This window comes from Antedon bifida, chromosome 6 (assembly GCF_963402885.1).
Source record: "Antedon bifida chromosome 6, ecAntBifi1.1, whole genome shotgun sequence".
Lineage (NCBI taxonomy): Eukaryota > Metazoa > Echinodermata > Crinoidea > Comatulida > Antedonidae > Antedon > Antedon bifida.
The window spans coordinates 19388605-19416174 of record NC_136231.1 but is presented as its reverse complement, the minus strand read 5'-3'; the positions used below and the strand labels follow the sequence as shown (position 1 = coordinate 19416174).

The window sequence follows — 27570 nt, the reverse complement described above, 5'->3', positions numbered from 1 at the left end:
ATAATTTGTGCATGACAAGCAAAAAAAAATTGTAGGGTATAGATTCACATTTTTCTGTTTTGTAGTTACACTAATTGTACTGTTTGTATTTTTCACTTTTTATGTCATGTCTGTTTTGTAGCTGTATTTATTATCTTGTTTTGAATTTTATACCCAGGAAACCGCATATCATGTATGTATTTACATGACGATGAATAAAGAATCTTGAGAAATAAAGGGTAAACTTCCTGATTGTCTTAAAAATAAAAATTCCCTCCTTTATTTCATTATGCATAATTTGTGTTATTGTTTTGTTTTTTTAAAAAGTGAGATGTAAGAGTAATAAAGAAAATGTTTGCATACAAATTTAAGGGTCTGAGATAAAATCCTGCTCCAGCAGACATACAAAATTTCTCAATTCTGAATATGTAAGAAATAATGAAATACCGCTTTACCCGTGTATCTTTGATGTTAACATCCCCTAAGTTGAATAGTCTCCTTATACAGACACGTTGTAATTCATTTGTCACTTCTGACAAAGAGGCTAGCATAGTTGCTGTATAACCAGCTTTGTTTTGCTTGTTCACACTACAATCTCCACTGTCCAGTAGTTGTTCAACTATCTCATAATTACAATGTGATACAGAGTAATGTAGGGCTGTGTTGATCTGATTTTTAAAAAGCAAAAAAATAGAAAATACATTTTACAATATTGATGTGGGTGTATGTCAAGCAAGGGTGCAAGCATCGAATGTGTAGGTACTTTGAACCTCTTTAATTTTTAAGGGGTGGAATTAGTATGATAATTTTACAGATAATAATTTCAGTTAAAAAAGAAACTTGATTTTTTATTTAATAAGTTCTGATATAGGCCAATTAGGATATATTTTATTGACGGTATGACAGTAGTTTTAGTGTTTGACATTTCCACTTTATGCACTTTAAGATTGAAAGGGTAGTTTAAACTGTATACTGCATGAGGAATATAAAGATGATCTTAGGGTGGGTATGAATAAATGAATATCAAAAAAATTATATCACACATTATTTTTTAAATAATGTTCCTGTTATACTTACATTATGGTCAACCATGTTCACCACTTTCTCTCGCAACACCTTTGGTTTTGTAGCTAATGCAGATAGGAATGTTTTTACTTCATTGCAATCAGACGTCTTCTGACTTGTAATTCTGAACCATTCTCTGGCAATCACACTAGTGGATGTAAGCTGAAATGAAATTTGTCATTTATTATATTATTTACAAAATATTTAATTCAGTTTTAAAACACATTAATTGATATAAATATAGGTAATTTAAGAAAATGGTTATGGTTTGGTACATCTACTACTCTTTCAAATTTCTGTGCTTTTTACAAAGCGCTTTGACAACTGCAAACAATTTTTATTTCATCAAAAGGCTATCAAACAAAACAATAAAAAAGATGTTAGAAAAACATTACAAACATAAACCACCTTTATCATATTCCAAAATATAGATGTCAATAAAAATAGTAGGCTATAAATGTGACAATATGTGTTTTTCAAAACATAAACAATGAATTACCAAATCTTGGATTCTCTCTTCCATCCCATTTGTTAGTAATGCTTCCATCTGATCCAATGAGGAATAAACTGCTGGATTCAAAGCAAACCTACAGAAAAATAATTATATGTAAATAAGGTATTTTTACACCAAATGAATAAAACATGTAAAGCAGAAGGATAAAGATCATAGGTGTGTCCTTAAGTAAGATGTTGTCCTTTCAGTTGTATGTCATTTAAATGAGACACCAAGCCATTGGTTCCTTGTATCCTTGTATAAAGTTTGCAGTCTGTGTCGGCCGACAGTGTAGTAATATATAATATATAGAATAAAAATGTTTGTATGTGAGCATAGTCTCTGCAGATATCAGTGAGGTACACTCAAAGAGTAGAGGACCAATCTTACCCTTCTTCCACTTCAACTTCCTTTAACGTTGGCATTTCCCTCCTTATTTTTGGTACTTCTTTCACCTCAGTAGAATAGTCAACCAAACTGGTGAGTTTGCCATGAGCTACCTTGTGATATGTGATCTGGCCAAGTTCACTGTCATAGCAACCTTCATCTGGGGAGGTTGATGCGTTAGAGCTGCCATCTGAACTTTCACTATCTGACTCAGACGATTCATCATCACTTGAGCTGGAACTTGGTGCCAATCTAAAAGAAAAAGGTAACTGTATAAATCCATCCAGGAAGATAAGTAAAGATACCAATCCTAAAGACCTCTCTGTGACCTGCCTGTGTGACTTGTATAGATTAACATAGCCTAAACACTTTGAGTGTCCCAGTGCTAATTGCATGTACAGGTTGGGTTCAAAGTAACTAGAAAATAAATAAATTCTTACTTTGTAACATCATTAATGTCCTTTTTATTTTGAATGCTACTATTTGTCTGTGAGCCTCCATTATCGATAGTTGGCTTGTCAACTTGTACTGTCAGTTCATCTGTATATTGAACAATATATATGTAATAAAATCAGAAAATCACAAAAATCAATTAAAACAAGTAAATTGTTCAGAATGAGTGAATCAACATTGTGAGTGAAATTTGTCATTCTGTTATGATACTTTTAACGTTTATTTAGTGATTAATTCAACAAAACATTTTTTACAGATATTCACATACATCTTGAATTAGGCTGCAGTGTGCACATAGACTCGTACCAGATCTTCAAACAGTCATGCTATTTTGTCATGTGCAGAGTTCATAGACAGTTAAACGGTCACTACTGAATCCATTAATTACCATGCTAGTTCAAAACTATATAGCTAAGTGTAATCACAGACGACTCAGCCTGCTACACATTATGTCAGTAAATTGTGTAATATCAGAACAACAGCACATCTAACAAAAACCACCTGTTTTTCACAAAAATTGTCGGGTCATTTCATTTCAAAATAGAATTTAGATAGATTGTATTATTCAGTGGATTAGGAGGAGACCTTTCTGAACATCAAAAGGGCTTAGTTTGGAAATGTTTGTGGGGGATACTCTCTGCTCTCCTTCTCCTCATGTTTCCAACATCCTAGATCATGTTATGTGCACTAGAAGTTAGAGCTAAACTATCTATTAAACATAAGCACATTTAAACTGTTAATCTACTGTTCACAAGCCCATTCCAGCAGATCTAGTGAGAGTTTGGACAAACAAATGAATGAAGTCTTTCTGAAAGTTTACCATACTCTCTCAGCTTTGACCCAGCATAGTCACTTTAAAGTTATTTACATATAACACTTTAATGCTATTAAGCCCTGTTGATACTTGCACAACTTTTGATCCGCATTCAATGCATATTAAAGAAATTTGCGGGACAATGTGTGAACGACTGGGTTGCAAATGTGTGAACTGTGCACAACTTATGCGCACCATGGCCAAGAATTGATCATATTTTTCGCATTTGAATTCCTGCGTATGTAACTTATAACATATATAAATACATGCCATTACATTCTATACATTGCTACACTTTGAATTTTGATCAGTGCTGAACAAAATGTGGCAAGTGCCAATGGAGCATTATTGTGTATTGATATTCTGTACCTTCACGAATGGCGTGCATGTTAGTAAAACCACCGGCAAACAGATTATCATGCTGGTACCAGGATGCTGTGCTACTACTGGGAATGGCCATGCTACTAGTAGGAATCTCCGTGTTATTTTCAGGACTTTCTGTGCTACTAATACCTGGTATTACTGTATACTCAGACCGACCTGAATGAAGATCTTCAGCAATAGATGATTGACTTTGAGTTGGAGAATAACTTAAAGATGCGGAGACATCTTGCTGTTCTTCTAACAAATCTAAATTTATAAAGTAAGGAATTAGTAATATAAATTAAAAGACGTTTACTATATAATTTCAATATAAAATTTAATGACAAAAAAAGAGATCGACGTTTCGGTACCATCATAGAACCATTTTCAAGATCAAGTGAATACAAAACAATAATAATTATGTGCTCCTTCTACTTGAGTTAGGAGGAGCTAATTACTTAATTAGCCCTCAGTAGCATTTCCTGTCACCAACTTTGGTGCTTAGTGCACATAATTATTATTGTTTTGTATTCACTTGATCTTGAAAATGGTTCTATGATGGTACCGAAACGTCGATCTCTCTTTTTGTCATTAAATTTTATATTGAAATTTGTAATATATACAACTTTAAATGCACATTGTTATGTTTCAGTTTGGCACTCAATTGATTATTTTGGTTAAATTATAGGAGATTTTGAATATGGTATAATTGATACTGATTTCCAAAGACTAATTTTATTGTTTTAACTTTACCTTCATTTTCCTTGCTCCAAACATCATCAAACGAAGGAAATTGAGTGATATTGTCAATTTCATCTAATGGCTTATAACATTCCACTTTTTGATTTGGCATGTTTGTAGTTGACTCTTTCTCATTATCGCTGTTGCTGGTGATAGAATAACCTAAAGGAATCTGATGAACATCCAAAGTTTCAACAGAGGAAACATCTTCACTTATTCTCGCATCTGGTGAAATTGCAATCCCACTGTCACTACCATCCACAGAATTTGAAAAAACATTGTCACACTGACAACAAAATGTATCAACATTGAAATCTGTTGTCAATTTTACAGATACATCAGTAGAAGTGGTTGGTGCCCTGACATCACCATTGCCAACTCCAGTGTTTATCATTTCAGGCAGAGCCTCACATGAAGTTGCTTTTTCAATCTGCACCAATTCCATTCCAGTTGCAAGATCGTGCGATCCAACTGTGGCACTAATACCTTTGTCTGAAAGTTCTGTCTCAAATTGAGTGGATTTTTCAATTGTTTGAAGTGAGTCTGTATTTGTGCATTGATTCGTGGAGTTCATAATTGTCTCTGTTGCAACATCATGTGAATCAAGAATTACCTCTGTTTGCTGATCTTGCACAGAAAGAGACTCGGTAGCAATTCCACAATCTTTCGTAGTTTTAATCATATCAGTAAATGAATCCTTTTTTGTGACATACTCTTTAACAACTACTGGTTCAGTATTGCAAGTGCTATCAATGACATCTGGTTTCTTAATGCTCAGAGAGTCTGTATTAGTGCCAATAATGTTTGTTGTCAAGATGTCAGTATTAACTCCACAACTTGGCAAATTCTTTTTGAAATATTCAGTTGAGGTAGACTGATTTGCTACTTGTAGTTCTGTATTTGTAGAGCTGATTGCCATCACAGGATTAACAGTACTGCATTGTTGATCGTTAGTTAATAATTCAATAAAAGAACTCTTTTCTGACATTTCAACTTGTTGTGTATTTGTTGAAGATGCAATTGTCTGTGCACTAACATTAATTCCAACAGCGCATGTATTAATAATATCTGTGTTTACAGCACTATCTCTCATTTCAGGTTTCTGTACCAATACATTTGGTGGGGCAGAATGAACAAGTTCTGTGTCTGAGACTTTAGAAATTATTGTCTCTTCAATTGGTTGAATTCCATTTGATCTCTCTCCATGATTACAGAGATCTGGTAACATTTTTGCCATAATTCCAATAGATTTCATTTCTACTTTATTTTCAAGCAACTTGTTTTGTGAAGGAGACCTTGTAAACTTGCTAGACATTTGAATAGTGGTTATATTGCTCGATCTTTTTTCAGTATGTTCAGTGTCATTAATTGTACAATCACCAACTCCCACATCTGTAGTGTTTGGTGATTGCTTTTTAGCTTTTAATTGTAGCATCATTAAACGCTTTTCCTCTTTCAAAACAGACAGTTTCACTGTTAATACAGGAATTAATTTTGCTTGTTCTTCTAATTCTCTTAATCTTTGAAGAGCAACTGCCATTTGCTGCCGTATTGCTGCTAAAGTATTTGGAGTAATGGATGAGGAAGGTGTTGATCTTCCAGATTGACTACCAGAGTCAACCTGCTTCACATGAGCTAACTTAGAAATTGAGTATGCCATATTTGATACTAACTGGTCGTTTCCTGACGTCACTGGTGGTATTGAAGGTAAAGAGCTAGCGGTGGTTGATTGAGAGTCTAAAGAACTTAGGGAGTCACTTTTACAAGAAATCAGATTTGTAAGAGGAGATAAATCCGATGGAAGGTGATGTTTAATGTGCGTTGGAGAAGTACCTAACATTAATTTTTGTTCTACTTCTTCTATGAATAACTCATCATTTGAATGGTTGATATCAAGACCATCTAAAGAAAGAGTACTCTCGTTTTCAAAATCACTATAACTTGCGTCTGTCGGATGTGCAGGCAGAGATCGCGTATCTGATGATGCTTTATGAACAAATTGACTTCTATGATTACCTGGGATATACCGCTTATGTATTAAATCAGCAAAATCACTAAACGCTGCAGAAAAGAGTTGATTCTCTTGTTTCAAGATCAATTCTGGTTCAATGCTACCATCAGCCGACTTTGCTCTTCTTCTTTTATCTTTTGGTGGTTTTGGAGGAACTATTGGTGGTGATGGTTTGCTGAAAAGTTTCACAGCCTTTTTTCTTGGTCTTGAATTCCGTTTTAATTTCTTTAACGTTGCTCCAGAAGAGATTTCTTCACAATACCGTAAAAAGTCCAAGTCTATGTGGTAACCATAAGGGCAACAGTTACAACGCTGTGTACTGCTTGTTTCCAGGTTGTTGTTGATGTTATTGTTGCTGTTGGAGTTGACTTCAATGTGACACCTTGTTGGCAGATCTGATAATGAAAAACAGAATAGGTTTGTAGATATTTATATAAGAACAACATGGTGAAACAGCAATTTTATAGACATGACTCAGTATACCAAACCAATTTGATTAGTGTACTCCGACAAATAATTATATCCGTAATCATTCATTCATTAGTTATAATTAAAAACCAGTAATAAGATAGAAATTAGGAAGACTTCCGTCCAACTTTGTTCCCACGACAAGTTCAAATGGTTTTATCTTGAAGCATTATGAGTAAGAGGATGGTATAATGTTATTTGTTTCCAAAGGATGTTGTTGTGTGGCCTTCAATATTTTTATACTACAAAACTATTGGTTGAATTTGATTGTGGAAGAAGACAATATCAAATCTTTCACCAAATATGTTACTTTGATTCCAGTTCTTCTATTCACCACTGGCATGATAGTTTGGAAAGTGTACATTTTTTTTTTAATATTGGAAAAAAAAAATGTTTAGTGCTCTTAAAAGAGCACTAAGAAATGAGGCTATGGTACCTATAGCTAAAATGAAAAATAATTATAGGCCTAACTTCTTCATTTAATTGTCCTTTCCTATTTTTTTCACCATAGAAATAAAAAGGTGGTGGCTTCTAAAAAAAAAATAAGAGGAAAGGGTTGTAAATATGTTAAATTGACTAAATTATAACAAAATTAATTAATTTACAGAAAAGTGAATTCTTCTCAATTCTTGTCTTGAACTAAATTAGGCCATTAGGACAATTTATGTGATATCACAACATCAATTAACCTGTTTATCAAAATTCCCTGGGGCAAAGTTTTGATTAAATTTCATGTAGTATTTTAAGACAAAAGGATAATTTAGAACTTAACTACAGCACAGAGTGGATAGCCTGAAGCATAAAATTCCACTTCTTCAATATCATATTAGATTTCTGTAATTGTTCTGGCTTAATCGGGGCAATTAGTATGCATTAAAGCAAGACAGTGTTGCACTAAATTTATTTCTATATGTCTCGTTGAATTTTATAATACAGTAAAATGGTCGAGGTCGTTAACTCTGGAGCATATCTTGTTGTATTGCAGCTGTTTATTTCACATGTGTTTCAGTCTAAATTGAAAACAGAACCGTTTAGTCCAGAAAATAAAATCAGTCACAAGTGAACAAGTTCTGTGTAATCACATTTCTATATAATGCCTAATTAAATTATACTATATTTAAAGGACGATGTGAGAATATGCACTTCCCCTTTGAACAGCTTTCACTTCGTGTCATGCGAATTAAGATGTGAAGTGGGGTAAGACAGTGCAGCAATAGAAGACAATACAATATAAATAATTGTAGGTCAAATTTCTATAACATTTGTTTCTAAACTTAAAATTGATTTTTATGTTTTTATTTATTTATTATTTTATTGTTTTATTTTTTATGTACCTTTTTTACAACATTTAAAAGGGTACAAAAGTTCCGGATTTAAAATTTCTATTGTTTATTATAAAATATAAACCTATGCAAAATTGATAATGACCCCACTTATGTTACATCGTGAAATACGGTACTGAATCCTTTTTTAAAATAGTGGTGCAATATAAATTGTTTTTATTAAAAGATATGAAATTCACCAAAATTCATGCACATTTGAGGAATTTTTCCTAGTAATCATTTTACCCGGGTTAATAATAATAATAAATTCATTACTAAATGTAGGAAAATAAGATAGACTCATACCAGTTTCTACCGAATTCTCTCTACTGCGACGTTTTTTAAGAGCTATTTCTAATTCTGAGTGAACTGCTTTCTGCAGTGGCTGTTGCTGTAATGTAGACATGATGCAGATTGGCTTAGACGTCCAAATTTACTCTGAAAAATAAAAACATCAAAAATGTTAACAATGCCTTGATCACACACATGTTATACTGTATAAGCTAGGTTTCCACTAAAAAGCAATGCAAAGATGTAAGCGCATTGTAAGTATTGACCAATCACAACATGATGGATCACTTGAACTGTCTGTTTGTGATTTGTCTACTTAGTTGTGTTGTACCTACTGTAATTACTGATATTTTCATATTTTAAATTAATGCTAGCTAGTGTTATCCAACAGTATTATGCTTAAGCTACATTCACATTGGTTTAATGGAACAAACTACCATGCTGTTTTCATTAAGTAACAAAACAGGGCCATGTGAATGCAGCTTTAACTAATATTAATTTATATTTGGACTGGTGGATACTTTCAAATATGAAATGAAAATCAATAGAAATTTTGATTGACAATTTAACTTGAAAGTGAAATTCATTTATACCTTATGGAATTAATGATTTGATTCTAGATACAGATATTTATTATTATCATTATTATCTAATTCTCTGGAATTCTGCTTATTATAAAAATAAAAAGCGTCACAGAACAGCCCCTTAGAATATTACATTGGTATGAAATATCAATATAAATATAACTGTACCTATATTACCATTGATATTAAATAAATTTATCATTTGTGAACAAGTTAATATGCTGGAAAACAATAGAAACAATGCAACAATGTATTATATGGTCCTGATTGATTAATCAATATTATATTACAGTATATAATATTATTTAAAAAGCTTATTATAGATCATTACAATTCAATTTAAATATCACTATTGTGATTTGTGGTATAGGTTTGACAAATACCCACCATTTAAAATTTAGAATATAGAAACTGCAATCGTATAGAGGGTCTATTTGTCACCATTCACATTTGGCGCTGTCAGACCTTTTTTTAAAGGTTCTGTCATACAGTACTGTATAAGCCAGAATAAGTTATTAAAAACATTAATGTACTGTATGATTTGAATACTGTCCTACAGTATCAGAAAGTTGTAAAGTTGTAACTACTGTATATGCAAATCATTGAATGAATACTATAGGCCTAGATTGTATATTTTTGTTTTAATATAAATACTGATTTTTGGTTAATACGCCACTTGAATAAAGTCAGGGACTGCTGACTCTTGTAGTTACAGTAATCTTATTTACTTTAGCAGTCCCTGACCAATTTATCTATGTATATTTTATCTTATGGTTTGTTGGTCGAATAAATAAATGAAATGAAAGTATGAGTTGCATTGTATCACCAAAATGTAGTATGTTTTTTTTTCTTATAATACCAAATATGGATTAATACCCCAGGGTGTCTGTAAAGTACTTGAACAAATATGATAATAATATTCAAGTCTATTCTACTGTAACATTTGAAAAATGCATGCTATTCAAGTTAGTGTAAATATCATAGGTGATGTTTAAATCATCTATGCTACTTATACTAACACATACAAACACACAAGTAACATAAATACTGTGTAAACATCTGAGTTCAGGAAACTTTAATTTTATATTGTTGTAGCGTTTGAAGGAATAATAATATATTATAATATATTTATTTTCTCCAAAAAGGTATAAAGACACTTACAAAAAGGAAGAGGGCAGACAATTGAGGAACAAGTTTCCCTTTGCTATGACATATTTATGAAGATCTTTAAAGATTGCAATTTGAAAAGTGGTCTATGTTGTTTCATTAGCCTTTTTGATTTGATAACTGTGCATTATTGAATACTTTAGTATGTTTGATCAGGGAGATGTACATCTCCCTGGTTTGATACACTGCAGCAGTACGAATAAATGAACAGTGCACTCTGAAAAATGATATAACGATTGAAATACACAGGCTCACTTGATACATACCCAGATTATGAATGGCACGGAATAGTAGAACACACTATATAAAGGGCAATTTAAACAGACGAGCAGAAACGGTAAATAATGTATCTGAAAACATCTTTTCTTTTTACTCATCGAAAACTACCAGCAGTAACACTACTAGTAGACCTAATTGGAAACTACTCCATCTTTAATTACATATAGAAAGTACCAGTTTGTTTTATACAGGTAATTGAAGAAAAATACAAGATAAACCATAGAAATTAATACAGAACATAGTAATACACAACAACCTAAAAAATTAATGGTTTGCTGCTGGAACAACCTGTGAAGTCTATTGACATGTGTACATAAACCAAAGTCAACAATTTCATAATAAACCCCACACTGAGTAGTAGAATTCTCTCATTAAATCATATTAATGACAGACTAAAAAAAGACACACCTATCCTTATCAAGTACAAGAAACACTTATTTTTTACTTATTGACTTATTTTTAAATTTCATAACTACATTCTAAATATGGTATATAAAAACAAATATTGAAGTAGTAAAAATTTAGCAACCTACCATTAACATGCTGACTATATGCCTAGTATAAACTGTGTGGGGCCAGTGTTAATATGCTTCAATGACTCTATTATTATTCTTCAAGTTTAATATACGCCCAATGGCTTAACAACCCAAACAAAGAGCTTGAAAATTTCATTATTCTCAAACCTTATCGAATATTGAATGGAACAGTCCATTAATTATAGATCAAGTGAACAAAATCTGAGACGAACATCACACCCGTGATTAAATACATAATGGCGAAAGAACTAAAGATACCATATATAGCAATACTGAGTATACATTAATAATGATGATATCATCAAAAGTACTTGTAGTATCAATATTTTATTATTAAGAAATTGCTTGAATATAATATTTATGACAAGTCCGGGTATACTGTACTTTGATTTATGTCAGTAGTTTGACACTTATAACAGCTAAAAAATGACATTCAATGGTTTATTTCCATTGCCTTGTTCTTCGGAAAAGACATTAAGCCATTGGGTCTATTACAGTACACATGTTGACAAAATGCAAACCACTGCTGATCACTGAGCCTGTCATGGGTCTGATTCTGAATTCCCTCATTTTCTAGTTAAATTGATATACATAATATACATAAATTTCCATATTTTGCATTTCATGACAAATGACTATAAAATACCCATATTACATCAACTATACAAATACAGTTAATAAGCCTACTGACTTTACAGTAAGTTGCGATTATTGTATGCAATATTTCATTATAAATATCTGACAGCCATATGGCACAAACTTAATTAAATATCAACAGTAAACTGAGTACTAGGCCTACTGATAAACCCCAACATAAGGCAAACAAAGCAGTGACCGATGTTTGTTGAATACAGATGAGTTACACAAAAATGTTGCTAGGTTGTCTGCATTCATGAATAAACAATGATATAATAATATTTTATACTTTTGTTTGAAGATACTAATACTGTTATGGATTAGACCCATCATGCAAAGATTCTAGTTTGTTTTATCAATTTATTTCTACGGTAGTCAGAGGCATGACAATTCATCCAAAGGAAAATTACTTAAAATAACAATTTACTAGATCTCAATGGATACAACAAAAACAAGCAGTACAGCCACAAAAAAAGGTCCAATTATGAATTAATTATATATTATTTTTTTTTAGAATTATCTATTTGGATACTAATGATATTAAATAGTATTTGATGCATTTACTCTGTATTAACCATTTGTAAAATGGTCTTAAAAGATATAAATGTCTGTTTTAAAATAAAATTGATCATTCAAAATATTTTAGGATGATTTGTCTACAGTTCATATATTTACATGTACAAATAATATGCCTACACCCATTGAGGTTTTATATTGGTCATGCCATTATCTGTATAAAGGTGTTAATTAATTAAACAATAAGATGCCTTAAGCAGCTAGGGTGGAGTCATTGCTGATTAATCTAATATGTATGATTCACTACAGTAGGTACATCTGAAACATATTTATATTCAAAATGGTAGACGAAAAGAATTCATAATAATAATAATAATTTTATAAACATTAAATAAAAAACAATTATTATAATTTTATACAGATGGACACAAATTTATCACGGAAACTTGAAAAGGGTGCTATTTCGATATTAATAATAATACAATTGTTGTCATCTCATAGAGGGTATATATAAGTATGGAGTTATTATATTATCATATAAGCAACTCATATCACTTCCAAGGTACTAGTGTTAAATAATGTTAAAATAACCTAATATGGAAGTTTAATTGAAAATGAAATAATGATATTAGTTAAGCAAATTTTCTCCACAAATTTGTACAGTGATGATGGTAACGAATCAAGTGAACTACGCTGTATGTAAACAGCAAGGGGCTATGAAATGCCATTCAGGAATGCACTCATCTACAGGCCTACAAATTACTGTACTCTAGCACAAAAAAAAGTGTGGTTACTATCAATTTTATGTTTCATCCTTTAATAAAAACATTGTCAAGAATAAATATATATATATACATATTATATTTTTGTTTTTTGTAGTTATTATGGATTTTCTATGCTTCCACAATACTTGATCTACCCTTCCCCACCCATCATCCCTCTTTTTTTATTTTTAAAGAAAGTTTGCATAACTAGTCTCTGACTTAGTATTAATTAGTAATCTTTTTACAAAATCAAAGAAAAACATCGTAAATTGAATTGATATTGAAAATATAAATAATTAAAATTAATCAGATTACCTTATTTAATTCATCCATGGCCACTTTATCCAAAAACAAACACAGTTCTTATAATGTAATCCACATACAAGTAAACTAAAATAAAGTTGTCTTTTTTTCAAGTTGATATAAAAAGTTCTAAGACACAATTAGATGAATGGACAGCTGGTACTAGATATCAAATATCGTCATACAAAGTTGCGTTAAAGACTTACACAACTTGAAATAAAGAGTGCTGAGACAAAAATAGATGAATTAATTCATAGTAGATCGCAAAATCCTCATACAAAGTTATGTAAGACTTTCTCAAGTAGAAATAAACAGTTCTGAAAGAAGATCTTCAATACTATGTTACTATAACCCTTCAGGCTATAGGTCTACAGTCAAGATTGACAAAAAGAATGAACATAGATGGTGAAAGTACAGTACCAAGTTGCCAAGATGCTGATTTTTATGGAGTGAAACGTCAGCATCACTATGGACTGGTATGACCTCTTGTCCTAGCAACCATCATTTCTCACTGGGCTAGAAACATGATAGCAATCTCCAGGGTATGGTAACAGCGCAGTAGGCCACCTACTGTAACATACATACAATCATTACCATACACAACATGCTGACTTGCTAATCAAATGTTTTCCTGCTCATACCATTTATGTAGGCTTGTATGTAGGCCTGATTTGATTTAAACTTATTTGTAAAATCTCTTTAAAAAATACAAAATCATAACATTACTTAAGATACTGACATTAATGACTGACAAGAAGCTTAGGGGGAGCTCCATTGGGGCCTTGGATCTTGAAAGATCTTACAATTGTTGGTTAAAAATGTTTATGTATATGTTTTATATACAGAGCAAATCGTTGTTTTATCTTTGTTTTTCCTGTCAACAAGAGAAATATATGGTTAGTTTCAGAATCAAAATGATCCCATTTTGATAAATCTTTTTTTTAGAGCATTAGTTTATTAGTTTATTATTATTTTTTAATGGTACAATATACAACATAACATTTATTGGTTATTAAAGTTTACTAGCAATGACAAAAACTATAGGGCAGACCATATTCAGCTATTAACCGTTACATTTTTTGAGGCACAAAGAGATAAATATGAATTTTAGATTTATAATATTTTTTTATATTATATTTTTTTTTATTTTTATATATAGTATTTCAGTCACGTTACTAACCCTGACTGAATATATTGTTTGTAAAATTTTCTCTCAATCAGAAAATTAATTGGTTTAAAAAAATCTAATTGTAAAGCATGTAGGCCCTTATTGACAATAACAAATAGTCATTTCATCAGAGATTTTTAAGCTTCCTTTTAAAAATGGCTGGGACCTATTTGTTTCAAAAGCTAAATTGATATGCGGTATAAGAAATATTATTGACTCGATAGACTATTAAGGTAATAAAAGTTATTAGTGAAAATAATAAACAGTTAATTAGAATATCAAACAAACACATTGAAAAACTTTCTACCAGTATTGCTTCAAATTCAATCAAGCTAAAACTTTTCCAGGTATAATTTACATTCCTATGCAATCTAATTGAATAAATGAAAACACTAAACCATTTGTATAATACACAAAGCATGTAGTTATTAAAATATCACTTGTAAGAATGCAGTCAACCATGTATATTAACCATCTAATCAAGTTATCTACGCTTTTGTCATCACTTTTCAATATAGTTTTGAATGTTTGTGTTGGAGATAATTAGGAAAATTCATAGTCACACACATACAATTAGGGAGAATTTTTTTAAAGCATATTGTAATGACTCTCAGTCACTGACATCACTTGTAAAATACAATAAAATTAAAATGGGAAAGAATGTTGAAGTTGAGATTTTGTATAAGGACAAACTGTGAGAAATATAACCTGCACTTTGAGCAGTTACAGCAGTGGCACTGCAACTCAATTTTATTTTTTATTACACCTTATTTATAGAGGGTGACCCTAAACAGCGTATTCTGACAATCAAGGGGCCCTCTTGATGAGTGACAGTGGCTGTGTGTATACTAGTACACAGGGGTAACACCCTACTCGTCTCGAAAGATGTACTAGGTTCTTTAAAGTGCACATGAGCCAGATGTGTACACTGGACCTACGGTTTATAGTCCTTATCCGAGAAGACCCGTTCTATCACCAGAACAATGAGCGAGTGAGGCCCGAACGCTTGCCGATGTTAATATGGCAAGGTATTACGGTTTCACTGTCTTAACCGCTTGGCCACTCACTGCAAAATAGCCATAAAATTGCTGCAAATTCGAGGCCCTTCTTTTTCCATGTAGTTCTGGTGGTAGAATAAGTCTGTACAATAATGACTTTAAAATGGAAGTCCAGTATATATGTATATGACTTATGTGCACTTTAAAGAACACAGGGCATCTTTTGAAGTGAGTATGGGGTTACTACTCTGGTTCAAATTCAGCCACTGCTGACGTAACAGCTGTTAAGGGGGCCTGCATCCAATCCCCGGCTAGCTTTGTTGAGCTGCAAAACAGATATTTAAACACCACCAAGAACTAAATCATAGCTACAGTAGGCAAATTGTTTCATGTGCAATAAATACACTACCTGAATTAATCTTTCGGAAATGGTCGCACACTAGATCAACTTATTTTCTAGAAAAAAAAAACGTTCATTTACTGTGTTTTTGAAGTTCGTCAACCATGACTTTTTTGAATGAATGAATTCAATTACGTTGTTATCTCAGTTTCACACATCAAGTCAAGCTGGTCGTGCTTGTTTACAAGCCAGATGACCAATCAAAAACAAGGGAAGTTGTCAAATGATAATGGTCAATTGATTCATATAAAAATGGACATTGTACTTGATTAATAACTTTGTCAATCTGACATACTGTAGGTGTTTTAGATTTTATAGACAGCTTATCATGATGACCTCAGCAATATGTAATTTAGTGCACAAGAATATGAAACTGCATTTTAAATGATGGATTAAGCTTGGTGCTATGGTACCGATCCTCTGAGTTCTTGGTTCAAATCTGTCTCTATCAAAAACTTGTTATATGACTTTGTTCAATCATTCATTGTATGTTTTTGTTTTCTGAATGGATTGTCACCTTTATATCATAGTCCTTGGCAATTTAATAAAATAAGAATAATGTTATCTCTACTTTTCTGTTTCACAATCCCACATTTGATGAACAATTGCTACCTATGCGACTTCATTCAAAAAGATGGTATAATGGCATGTATCTGCATGTCAAGTTTTGATTATGACAATTTGTTATCTTTCCCATTCACACATTAATTTATATCAGGACTAATCATTGGTAAGTTTCCCGTATTCCGTTTAATGGTATTTACCATTCATAAGATACTTTGTAAGAATTAACCAAACTAATTATTTGAGCTCTAAATAATGCGCTTACAAAAAGATAACTGTTCTTTATTTTACGCATAATTATTAAACCTGTCGGTTTTTATAAACTCAACAGGAAACTCAACAGGTCTCACAAGCTTGCTTTCTTTTCTCTAGAAGATATTGTTCAGCATAATAAATGTACATTTTTAAGTATTATTACGATCCATAGATTAACTGAAAGCTCAGGAAAGGTGGCAATATATAGACTCATTTCAGCTACATTTAAGTGCCTAGATTAGCTTACCAAGAGATGATCCTTTACATTTACAAATATAGTAGTGATTTTCATGCTCGACATAGGGCAAACGATTTAACGTCCCATCCGAAAGTTGAGACAACGGGTGTAAATAGCCTTTTTCCTAGATAAATAGCTAAGATTAACAATAATGTCTTGGCAAAGACAGGCCTCAAACCCATGCTTTCCCGCATACCAGTACAATTCATTACAATTGAATAGATATAATCAAATATATTCCTATCAATATGCCATATTTGGGTATACTATAGGAATTCTCCTATTTCTATACACTGCTTCATTGTAAGTCATTCTTGACTCTTCCAGGTGGACAATGACCACAGCAAATTTACAAGCAATGAATAACGATCAAAGTAGAATCCACAGGCTTTATGCAGGATGTGTTCCAAAACTAAACTCTATTGATAAACTTAAGGGTGTAGAATAGAATAATCCAATCCAATTAAATAGGATTTTGTACTACCTGAAATCTGAACCCCACATGCATATAATAAGCACGTAGTGATGTAAAAAGTGGTTATATTGCATGCGCTTTATTTATCAGCCAATCAAAGGGCTTAATTGCAGGACATAAAGGTGGATGAATGCCAAATAAGTATATTTCTGAATACATGAATCACAATTTAACGTATAAAACAATTATTTTAAAATAAATTATTTATATAATTATTTTATGACATTCACATTGCATTAACTAAGAACTTATTGCTATAGAAGTATAAACTATTATTAATTGTTAATTAAAAACAGGAAAAAGGAAAGTATATAAGAAATTTAAATAAATTATTATGATCATTATATATTATTAAATTATTACGATACTCATTTAAATTAGATAAGAAAAATACAAGATTTGATGAATCATTTAGCAATAGTGATATATGAATATGATTATTCTTCCCACACAGTATTATATCAGATTAGGTATCAAAAGCAAGAGATAATCTTTTGAAGATAGTAGGATTAGAGAAGTCAAGGTACTATTCACCAATATGCCACTGTTTAGTCATTATAATATACCAATATAATAACAATTAATCATCCAAAACCACTTCAAAAAACCTCAACCACTTACATATTATTGCTTGTATAAAACTATACACGTAAAACCACAAATCAAATGAATTATATGCATAGTTTTGGTTTTGAAGGTAACCCATCAAACATTTGTAGTAGACACTTTTTTTGTGTTGTAACACATATTTAACAAGATGAACACCACAATCCCTAATCACATGTCCTAAACCCATAAATTATCAGAAAGTTAGTGATAAATCACTTTTATGAAATACCTGATAGTATGTAGCACATTTCTATTAGCAGTAGTTTTAAACCATTTTTTTTGCCAATAGAAATGGGTCCACAAAAAAAACTGATCTTAAAAATTGTTTTAGGACAACTTCCCATTTCTTAAACTGTTTTTCGTGGAGCAATTTTGACCTGCAATTTAACCGTGGACTCAATTTGATCTCAACTACCAACCGTTTTGAGGAAAAAGCCGTTCTGTTGGGATTTTTAAATAGAAATGTATAACTATGGAGAAATCGTATTTAAGCTTTGGTTTCCTCATCCACATAACTGGCTATATTTTAAACTGTGCATGTAGTATTATGGGATGTTGAACATGAGCAAGAATTGATCACAATTGCATAGTATAGTAGGTACAGAGTAAGTTGTATACAAATTGAATACCTTAACAACTTCCGTTTATTTGAAGCCGTCGAATAATTTTCTCATTCATTAAAAACAACCATACAAAAAACGGATGGATTGCAGAATCATCATAAAGGAAACTACGCCATTAATATCTTGGTACACTATGAAATATATGCCTCACGAATGAGGACGAATGCAAAGCATCACCATTAACTGCATAAAATTGAAAAGTGCAAGCTTTTAAAAGATCCAATGAAATAAATATAGGGCTATACTTACAAAAACGTTTTCTGCAATGAATTTTCTGACCTTACTTAGAAAATTCTGGAGAGCATCTTTCAATTGTTTTTCCCCAAGAGAGCCGAAGGTATTGTACAACCAGATGACTAAACCGATATGACAACGTAGGCTTAGCCACCAGCTGAACAAAGATCACATTCAATCACCCAATATGCATGAAAACAGGAAGGTAAAATAATTAACTTGGAAAAACACAAGAAAACAAGAAATGTTCCAGACTTGAATCACATAGAAAATAAACAGGACAAAGGGAAATACAAAGCCAAAGACGCCATTGTTTTATGACAATATCGATTTCCTTGAAAAGAAAATTTTGAGAACTTGTCAAAAATATTATGCAAATACTTCATTCATTCATTCATTCACACTTAACTGAGTTTAATTAACATAGTACCACATTTTGCATCAAATGTAATACCACATGTACAGGTATACAGTATCTCTTCTATTCCTTGACGTATCTACAGTATATTACAGTGCAACTTCATAATGTTAAAAGTACACCAATCAATTTGGTGACTTTTCATTTATACAAAAGTTTAAATTTATTACTCTTTATTTACTACTATTTATTAAGAATATGTTTAGACTTTTTGTCATTGTCGCGTACATCCTACAAATGCAAAGAAAACTTTGAAACTGATTCATTGGAACAACAATTATATTAGTATTAAGAAATAGAATTCCAAGAAAAATGAAACATAATATACTCAATCATGGTACTTATAATGCATGCTAGGTACATAAATTAACAAGGCAATGGGAAAATTGTCTTTGGGAAATTAAATGATACAGTCAATTTAGTTGATTCAGACACCGGCTATATGGGCAACGGTTTTCAGTTTTGATAAGAATCTTCAAAAATACAAAGTTGAACACTATTAGTCATTTCTACATACATTCAGAAACTATATATGCTTCTTCAAATTATGGAAATTATGGTTATTACCTCTAAAAACTGTTATAACAAATGAAGAAAGTTATGAAAGTTATTTATAGGAAACCATTGACTGGTCTCCATCTTTAACAGTCTCTGACATCCTTCCTTTAAATTTTTATTATTGTAATCTACAGTATGAACTATAATAAAGTGTTTTTAACAATTTTATTTTTTCCCAACACAAGAATTCTTGACAAAATGTTTAAGTCAGAATTGCACATTTGATATTTATATTTGAAGGTAAACTAATAAAAAAATATTATTAATATTATGCTTCATAATGAATATTTATTATCAATTGTTATACTATATATTCATTTCGTAATTTAAAAGCATACAACGTCAACAAAGAAAGATATCTTGTCAAAATTATGAGTGTTAATAATCATAATATAAATACAAACTAAACTAAATTGTAGCTATATAAAATAGTAATGTATAATATATTTAAATGTGAACAAAATTTAGACTAAACTTCTGAAATTCCCATATCTTTGAAACTGTGATTTCACTTGTAAGATCACATGTACTATCAATTTCATGCTACTTTAGTGTATGGTATTACTAATTTGTATGCTTAGTAAATGTCCTAATACCTTTCTTAGTAAGTGCATAGTAGGCTCTAATTATATTGAGTAAACCATCATTGATTAACATGCACTTGGATAATCATGCAACTAATATCAAAGATCAACATTGCAAACTACAAGCATACTTGTATTATTTATTATTCTACTGGCATAGTTCACATTAGATGTATTATCTCTGTTGACATGTGTATCAGAAAAACCATTTGTATTAGTTAGAGCTCACAAATAAATTTTTCAAGAAGACTTTTTTATTTTTATAAAATAATGATACTCTATTTCTAACAGTAGGCATAAAGGTTTTGTTTTCATGCAAATAAAAAAAAAAGAGTGTGGATTTTTACAATTAAACTATAAAATTCCAGGCTCAACTTTGTTCTTTTCCTTGAGTTGATAATTTCCTTATATAGTTAACTGCTTGAAAACAACTTACATTTATTCCATCATACCTCTTATGCTTTCACTTGCACAGCAATCCTATAAAAACATTTGTTCTAACAGCTGATAACAAACTAAACTGACCTACAGACTACCAGGCAGTCGTCTTTGTGGTCAAGCTTTTCTTTAATGAAACCACTACAGGAAAGGTGTTAGTAGCTATTTGATAGCATCCTCCTAATTAAGAACTGAAAACTAAATGACACTCGAGAGAACACAGGATACTCTAAACCAACAAACACAACAAAGCACTATACCCATGTTGTTGTTATTCTTAGCTTATTGGTGTGAAAGAACCAGAAATGATATCCCTGGAATGATTACACTGCCTTCAGCTACAGCATCTGATTAAACAAACTTTTTCACATTTTATTCCCATATTATGTTACAGAATTCAAACATTATGCACATAAAATATACAAATTCTCTCTCGACTCAGTTATTATTTGGTTTCCGCAATGCCTAACTTTTTTTGTTGTACCCTATTAAGAGTTCACTTTCGGAGCTAACAAATTGTCTCCTAAAATAGGGGTTGACCATGTGTTGAAACAGAAGTTTCCCCTTACTTGTTTCACAGAAACATATCTCCTGAATAGGGATGTCTAAAAGCTGGCTGTTTCTACTGTATATATACTGTATATCACAATACGGTAAAATAGATTTTTCTAACTGTTAATGTGGCAGATTTAAACTGTTTGGATACAAATAATGATTTATGAAACAGCAATGTAAACAGATAGTATAAGTAATTGAAGTATGCAATAAATTATACCAACACATTGTGGGAAAACTCAATCAACCAGTGAAGCAATGATTGAAAATTTTAGTTTGAAGAAACATATGACCACGTTTTGTGTGTTGTATTGATCACATTTTCAAGGGTCACAATAACTTGGCACTTGTGTTGTCACATATCTCAAATCAATATCAAAATGACTAATAATGTCATATATGATTGTTACTGAAGTAGATAATAGGGATGTTTCAATTGAATGATGCGACGGTAAGGAAAATTATACATAAAATCCTTGAAATTGCACAGATTTGATGAAACATCAATGAAATATATAAGTAATAATAATAATAATATATGTAAATATAGTAAGAACCTAAAAATTAAATTGCACAAAGAAATGTTGTAGAAAGAGGTATAGGTTGCTAATTTAAATTGACTTAACATGACGAATAGAGATACGAATATGAATTGATATAAAAAACATACCTTGACAAAATATAGATCTCAGTAAAATAAACCAATATGCTGAAATCTAAACAGAAAATTCCAATATCATAGTCGCAAGATAAAATATACACAGTCACTGCATTGAGTTTAGTTATCAAACTGATTATTTACAGACTAATTATGTGTGAATAATATCGGATATCAAAATGAAATTATTAAAATAAAAATAGGTTGAGGATATGGCCTTCAGGTATATCTATTAATACATAATCAAAATATTCATAAGTATATTGATATCATTCCTATTTTTTGTTAGTGTGTTGTTCATAATGACGTTGTTTATGATATGGTTATTATTCTAAGCCTCAAGAGCTTTGAAAATAATCAAGAAATTTAAAATTAAATGCAATATATATGGCACACTTCTTAAGAATATACTTTATTAAAAGATATATTTTTCCCATTATGATTTACATTAAAAATGATTCCATATTTTGTCTTAAGCAGTCAAAAATCAAAGCATCCATATTATATATTGCATGCTGCGGTTCCGACTCAATGACACTTATTAACTTAGTAGAAAATAATAAAATACTTCCTTTCCATGGACAAGCCTAATTATTGTGGGAACCACATGGCTCTTCATATGACAAAAAATGCTATACTTGCTCATATGCAGGGCAAAATGGAAATCAAAGCATTTACTTAATATAGATTGATGCTCTGGTGTTCACAGCAAATTTTATTTCATTCGTCTACTTATATACAAAGTATAGTCAAACTAGCAAGGAAACTAAACAACCATAATTAATGTGGGAACCTACTATACCACTATTAAGTACTACAGTAAATCCTCAAAAGATGCCATATTTGGTCATAAGCAGCCAAAAATAAAACCAAAGAATTCATCCTTGCATATTATTGCTCTTCCTAATGACATATATGTAATGTATAATGCTTTTAAGTTCATGGGAAACCATAATTTTGTAGGATGCGCAGCCATATTTGGTTTTAATATACGAGGCACAAAAAAAAAGCTAAGCATTCATGCTTGCATTTTATTTCCAGATCATCCAACAACAACCTAAGTCACCCCATAACTGGATTAATAGAAAGAAAATATAATAGTAGATATACGACATCAAGTAATATAAAAAATAACAGATACTTTTTTTATAAAAACAATACAGTAGGCCTACATGGAATCAGAAAAAAACAAATTTCAAGTTAATGCTCTGCACAATGATATTTATTAACTTAAGGTATTATAAAAATACTTGCTTTCCATGGTCAATTATTAGTGTGAAACCTGATATTCAGTCATAAAAAGGGCAAAATTACATCATTACCCAAAATCATCTCATTTACTAACAACAGATGTAAATTTGTTTAATAATTTAATAAAATCTGATAGAATTACTTAAGCATGGATGACTCATTAAATAAAAGATATATAACTGGCACCTGTGTCACGTGAGACATGTACAAATAATAATGTCATTGTTAGGACAGGTGATGATAATTGGTTGCATTATGAGCATATCTAGAAAACTAAATTGAATCAATTTATTTGTTAAGTTGCACTACATTTGGATTTTATTTTGCCTTATTTGTGTTTTTACTTTCTGAAATCACTACAAAAGACACCCTAGTTTTACTTAAAAAACGAATCTCTTTGACTTTTTAAGAAAACTCGCAGTATTAATTAAAAATATTGCAATTGTTAGCCAAAATTGCAGGGTTACTAATCTTGTTGTTCTTTGTTACTACACAAGCAGACACAGGCACAATGTTTAGCCTTCTTTTTCTTGAAAATTAAATTTGAACCAGAAGGTTGGTTTGTCATTTTATTTTATTTTTTTATTTTAACCATATTTAATGAGGGTGATCCATCCAGCAGTTGCTGACCCTCAGAACAGATACAATACACAAAACACAACAAAAACAGAAAAGTTAAAGAAAAACAAAAAATAAAATAAATTACATGAGAATAAAAATCTGAATAAGAAAATTTGGAATATATAAAATAACTGATATGTTAAATTAAGCAAAAATATATAGATATGCATATACAAATATTTAAAAATAAAAATTTACATGTAACAGGCCCCTAATGTGAAAGTATCTATCTTTTCAATTTTTGTAATAGTACCTTACAAGCTATATAATTAATATATGTATTTCATAATGATTTCTTAAAATGCACTAATTTCAAAATAGTCCCATGACAAACTGCTGATAATATATTGCAAGTAAAGTGAGATCTGGTTAATGTTATACAGTAGATTAAAGTAAAAAAAGTGATCACTCGCTGGGAAAAGTTTTTTGACAACTGGAAATGTAATTTAACAACAACTCACCTAATAGTGATAGTGTACAAACTAGATTAAAATTGAGCACAAACAAAGAACAGATACATTACTTGATGATGATACTAGTCTGCCACAACATAAAATATTCCCATGGTCACAATCAACCATATTTCAAGGTATACAGTATACCAGTACAGTACCAAATATAGAACTACAAACACAAACTGATATGTGGATATAGTACAGCTATACTGTACTTCTTTTTGAAAGACATACATGTAGATACAGTTTTTCTCATGATGCAAAACAAATTATATATTTTATACATATTACATGTAGAAAGAGACTGAGAAGTGACCTTGTATTAATTTAGCAACACAAGAGGATAGTTACATGCAGGAAATGTTTGTGCACGAACTGTCAATTAAATGTTGTTATATAAGTGGATACATGTGAATGTAATCTACATTTTAAATCATTTTTCCTTAAGTCCTAATAATCTGATCTGGAGATTTAGACACAAGTCTACAAAGAGCGAGGGCAGCACAATGATGAAATAAGACCATGCTAAATGTGGTAGGGTTAATTTGGGTTGGGTTATTTCACAAGGAGGAAATTGACTACGCAACTATTGAGTTCGAAATCATTCTGTGAATGTGCCTATTTTTCAAAGCATGCGCTGAATGACTTTTCGTCTCAATAGTCTAGATTAAAGTCGGTCTGTTAAAAACGGTAAATAGATTAACTTTCGAACAATCAGTTATATAGAAGTAATAGTGCAAATATTCTAGTAATTTCATTATATTACTGGCTCCAGTATTAATTTATTTTTTCACAAATTAACAATATTTCCCTTTTCTGCATTAACATTGACTATCTGCAGATATCTTTTTGTATTAACAGGTGAATTTCACTAAAATTGTTATTCCATCATTTATAAATCAGGCGAACTGTTCCTATTAATATGTACTGTAGACAATGCAAAGTAAATCATTAATAGCTCAATGAAATTTAATAGCTAAAGTATAAAATGCAAAAAGTAAGGGTTGCTTTAATATTTGAAGATTAAAACGCTTCTATGAAAGAATGTTATAAAAAATAGTTTTACTCACCAATATAAATGTAAATTAATTAATGTTGTCTTATTTTTAGATGATAAAAAAAGTGTTTTTTAAGGTAAAAGTTTATTGAGCATTTTACAGTTCATGTTCTAGATGCACCTGGATTTTTTTTTATGAAAAAAAAACTAATCTGTTTATAATAATATATATAAAAGAGTAAATAAAATAGACATATATGAAATATTTTCTGATGATATACAAGTTGTTTTCAAAATAAAAAAAAAGACATGACATTCATTTTAATTTGTCAGGGTTAAAATAAAGTATATCATAATCCAAGACTTATTTAAAATTAAAATCCACTATGAATAGTGCGGTGGCTACCATAGATAAGCTACAAGTTCAACTGCAATTATTAATGACATAATTCTGTGGAATTTACCAAAGCACAACAGACTAGATACAAAGAGTAGATAGTGAATAACTAATTGACTTTATAACAAGTGATTATTCTAGATTAAATAATCCATACTTGGTAGAGATATAATCATACAATACTGGATTACAACCAGGTGTTAATCTATGCTTTAGTAATCTCGTCAGTAATACAGGTGTTACTATATGCAGAAACATTAGACAATCATTTTTATAAGAGTAAAATCATGGTTTTATTCTCATTAGATACTGTATAGTCGTTTATCAGTCCAATTATAATACATTCACAATATAATTTGTGCAGTATGTAATTCTCTAGCACAGCTCCATCCTTATGGAATACTCATCCACAATCAATCAAGAATGCCAATTCTATTGCCATCTTCAAACAACTGCTGAAAACCAATCTCTTTCGAATAGCATATGAAATGACATAATTTCCACCTTGTTTCGAGCCTTGTGGACTTTAGAGAAAATTTTATTTTGGTTAAGCGGTATACAAAAAGACAATGAATAATATTACATGATTGACTAAAGACAAGAATAATCATAGATTAACAGTATGAACAGCAAATACTTATATAATTATATATAAACCTGGCTAATAAAGTTGATGTTAACAGTCAATATAAACAAGTTCTAGTGCTACATATAAGGTCGCTTCATATGTAACGTAATGATTGGAGACAACATAGAACAACCTTATTGTATGTATGTAAAGCATGAGCAGCACATCCAGCTACTTGGTTAATGCACAGTAAGCCTGGCATAAAAAAGCGTACCCTACTAACTGAATATACAGTGGCGTAAGGCACTTACAGGACCCTAAGTCCCGAATGCTAGAGGCCTTGGGAGTTTTTAGCCTTTTTCGACATATTTTAATTCCTGTTCTTTCCTCTAAGCCCTGCTCCTCAGCGGCTCCAGAAGTCCCATGGCCTGTGGGTTTAGCCAGTGAGCACTCATAGCCACTTAACTTAAAAAGATTCAAGATTCATTTTGCGTGTCCAAATTATTTCATATACTATTGAACTCATAGACATTAATTACTTTTAACATAAAAAAACACCTGATATAATCACTAATACAGTCATATACCATACTGTACCTTCACAATAGTATCTGTACAGCATTTCAGGATTTGCCACTTATGGCATATGGCGTTATCGCAGACGTAGACAAAAAAGGATAATTGCTCATTACATATCTTCAACTGTATAGGCCTAATATTTATGGATACAATGACCTTGCAATAACCGTGAATAACCAATTCATCATTGAATAATGTATACAGTATATATATATTAGAATTAGTATAAAAAATGACTATTAATCAACAATGTTATAATTACGGTGGTATTATAAAAAGTATTTGCACTCAAGTAGATTTAACATCCCTGGAGTGTATACACCCACACATAACTAACTTCAGAATTATTTTTAGAATCATGCATTCTAGCACTACATTTTGATCCTTTGCACAATCTAAGTTTCAGTTGGTAATTACAATTAGTAGGCCTAAATAAATACTGGATTTATTTTAGATATGTTGTTCATGTTACGATGATACCACAGCATTAACAAGTCCGTTAACAATGGGTTGTGTTTAGTGATTGTATCAGGTTGATCATTGGACATTGTACTTTGTGATGGGAGTTTATTATACTGAATAAAAGTGACTGACTGACAATTGGTTGCATTTTGTTGTTGCAGAGAGTCAAATGCATTGATGAAATTTAAAGGTATGTGCTAATTTTTCATTTTCACAATTGTACATCTTTTCCTTTGTTTAAAAGGGAGAGCGAGAAATAAAGTTGTCAGCAAATAATATCTAAAAACAACATT

At 31.0% G+C, this 27570-nt stretch overlaps 1 protein-coding gene across 7 annotated transcripts in view; it reads right to left on the bottom strand.

Moving 5' to 3' along the window:
• LOC144845182 (uncharacterized) overlaps positions 1-27570 on the bottom strand; it is a 51679-nt gene that overhangs the window by 10452 nt on the left and 13657 nt on the right. For 4 of the 7 annotated variants that reach the window (XM_078702350.1, XM_078702349.1, XM_078702345.1 and 1 more), the window contains exons 3-10: positions 8403-8534; positions 4308-6701; positions 3561-3821; positions 2365-2464; positions 1928-2176; positions 1544-1631; positions 1057-1206; positions 435-647 (exon numbers count right to left, since the gene is read on the bottom strand). In XM_078702350.1, coding sequence (XP_078558476.1) covers positions 435-647; positions 1057-1206; positions 1544-1631; positions 1928-2176; positions 2365-2464; positions 3561-3821; positions 4308-6701; positions 8403-8502 — 3555 coding nt within the window. In that variant the 5' untranslated portion in view covers positions 8503-8534. Of the gene's footprint in view, positions 1-434; positions 648-1056; positions 1207-1543; positions 1632-1927; positions 2177-2364; positions 2465-3560; positions 3822-4307; positions 6702-8402; positions 8535-13184; positions 13205-18751; positions 18808-27570 lie in introns of those variants that run through there. The other 3 variants (XM_078702347.1, XM_078702348.1, XM_078702352.1) reach the window with 3 other exon arrangements.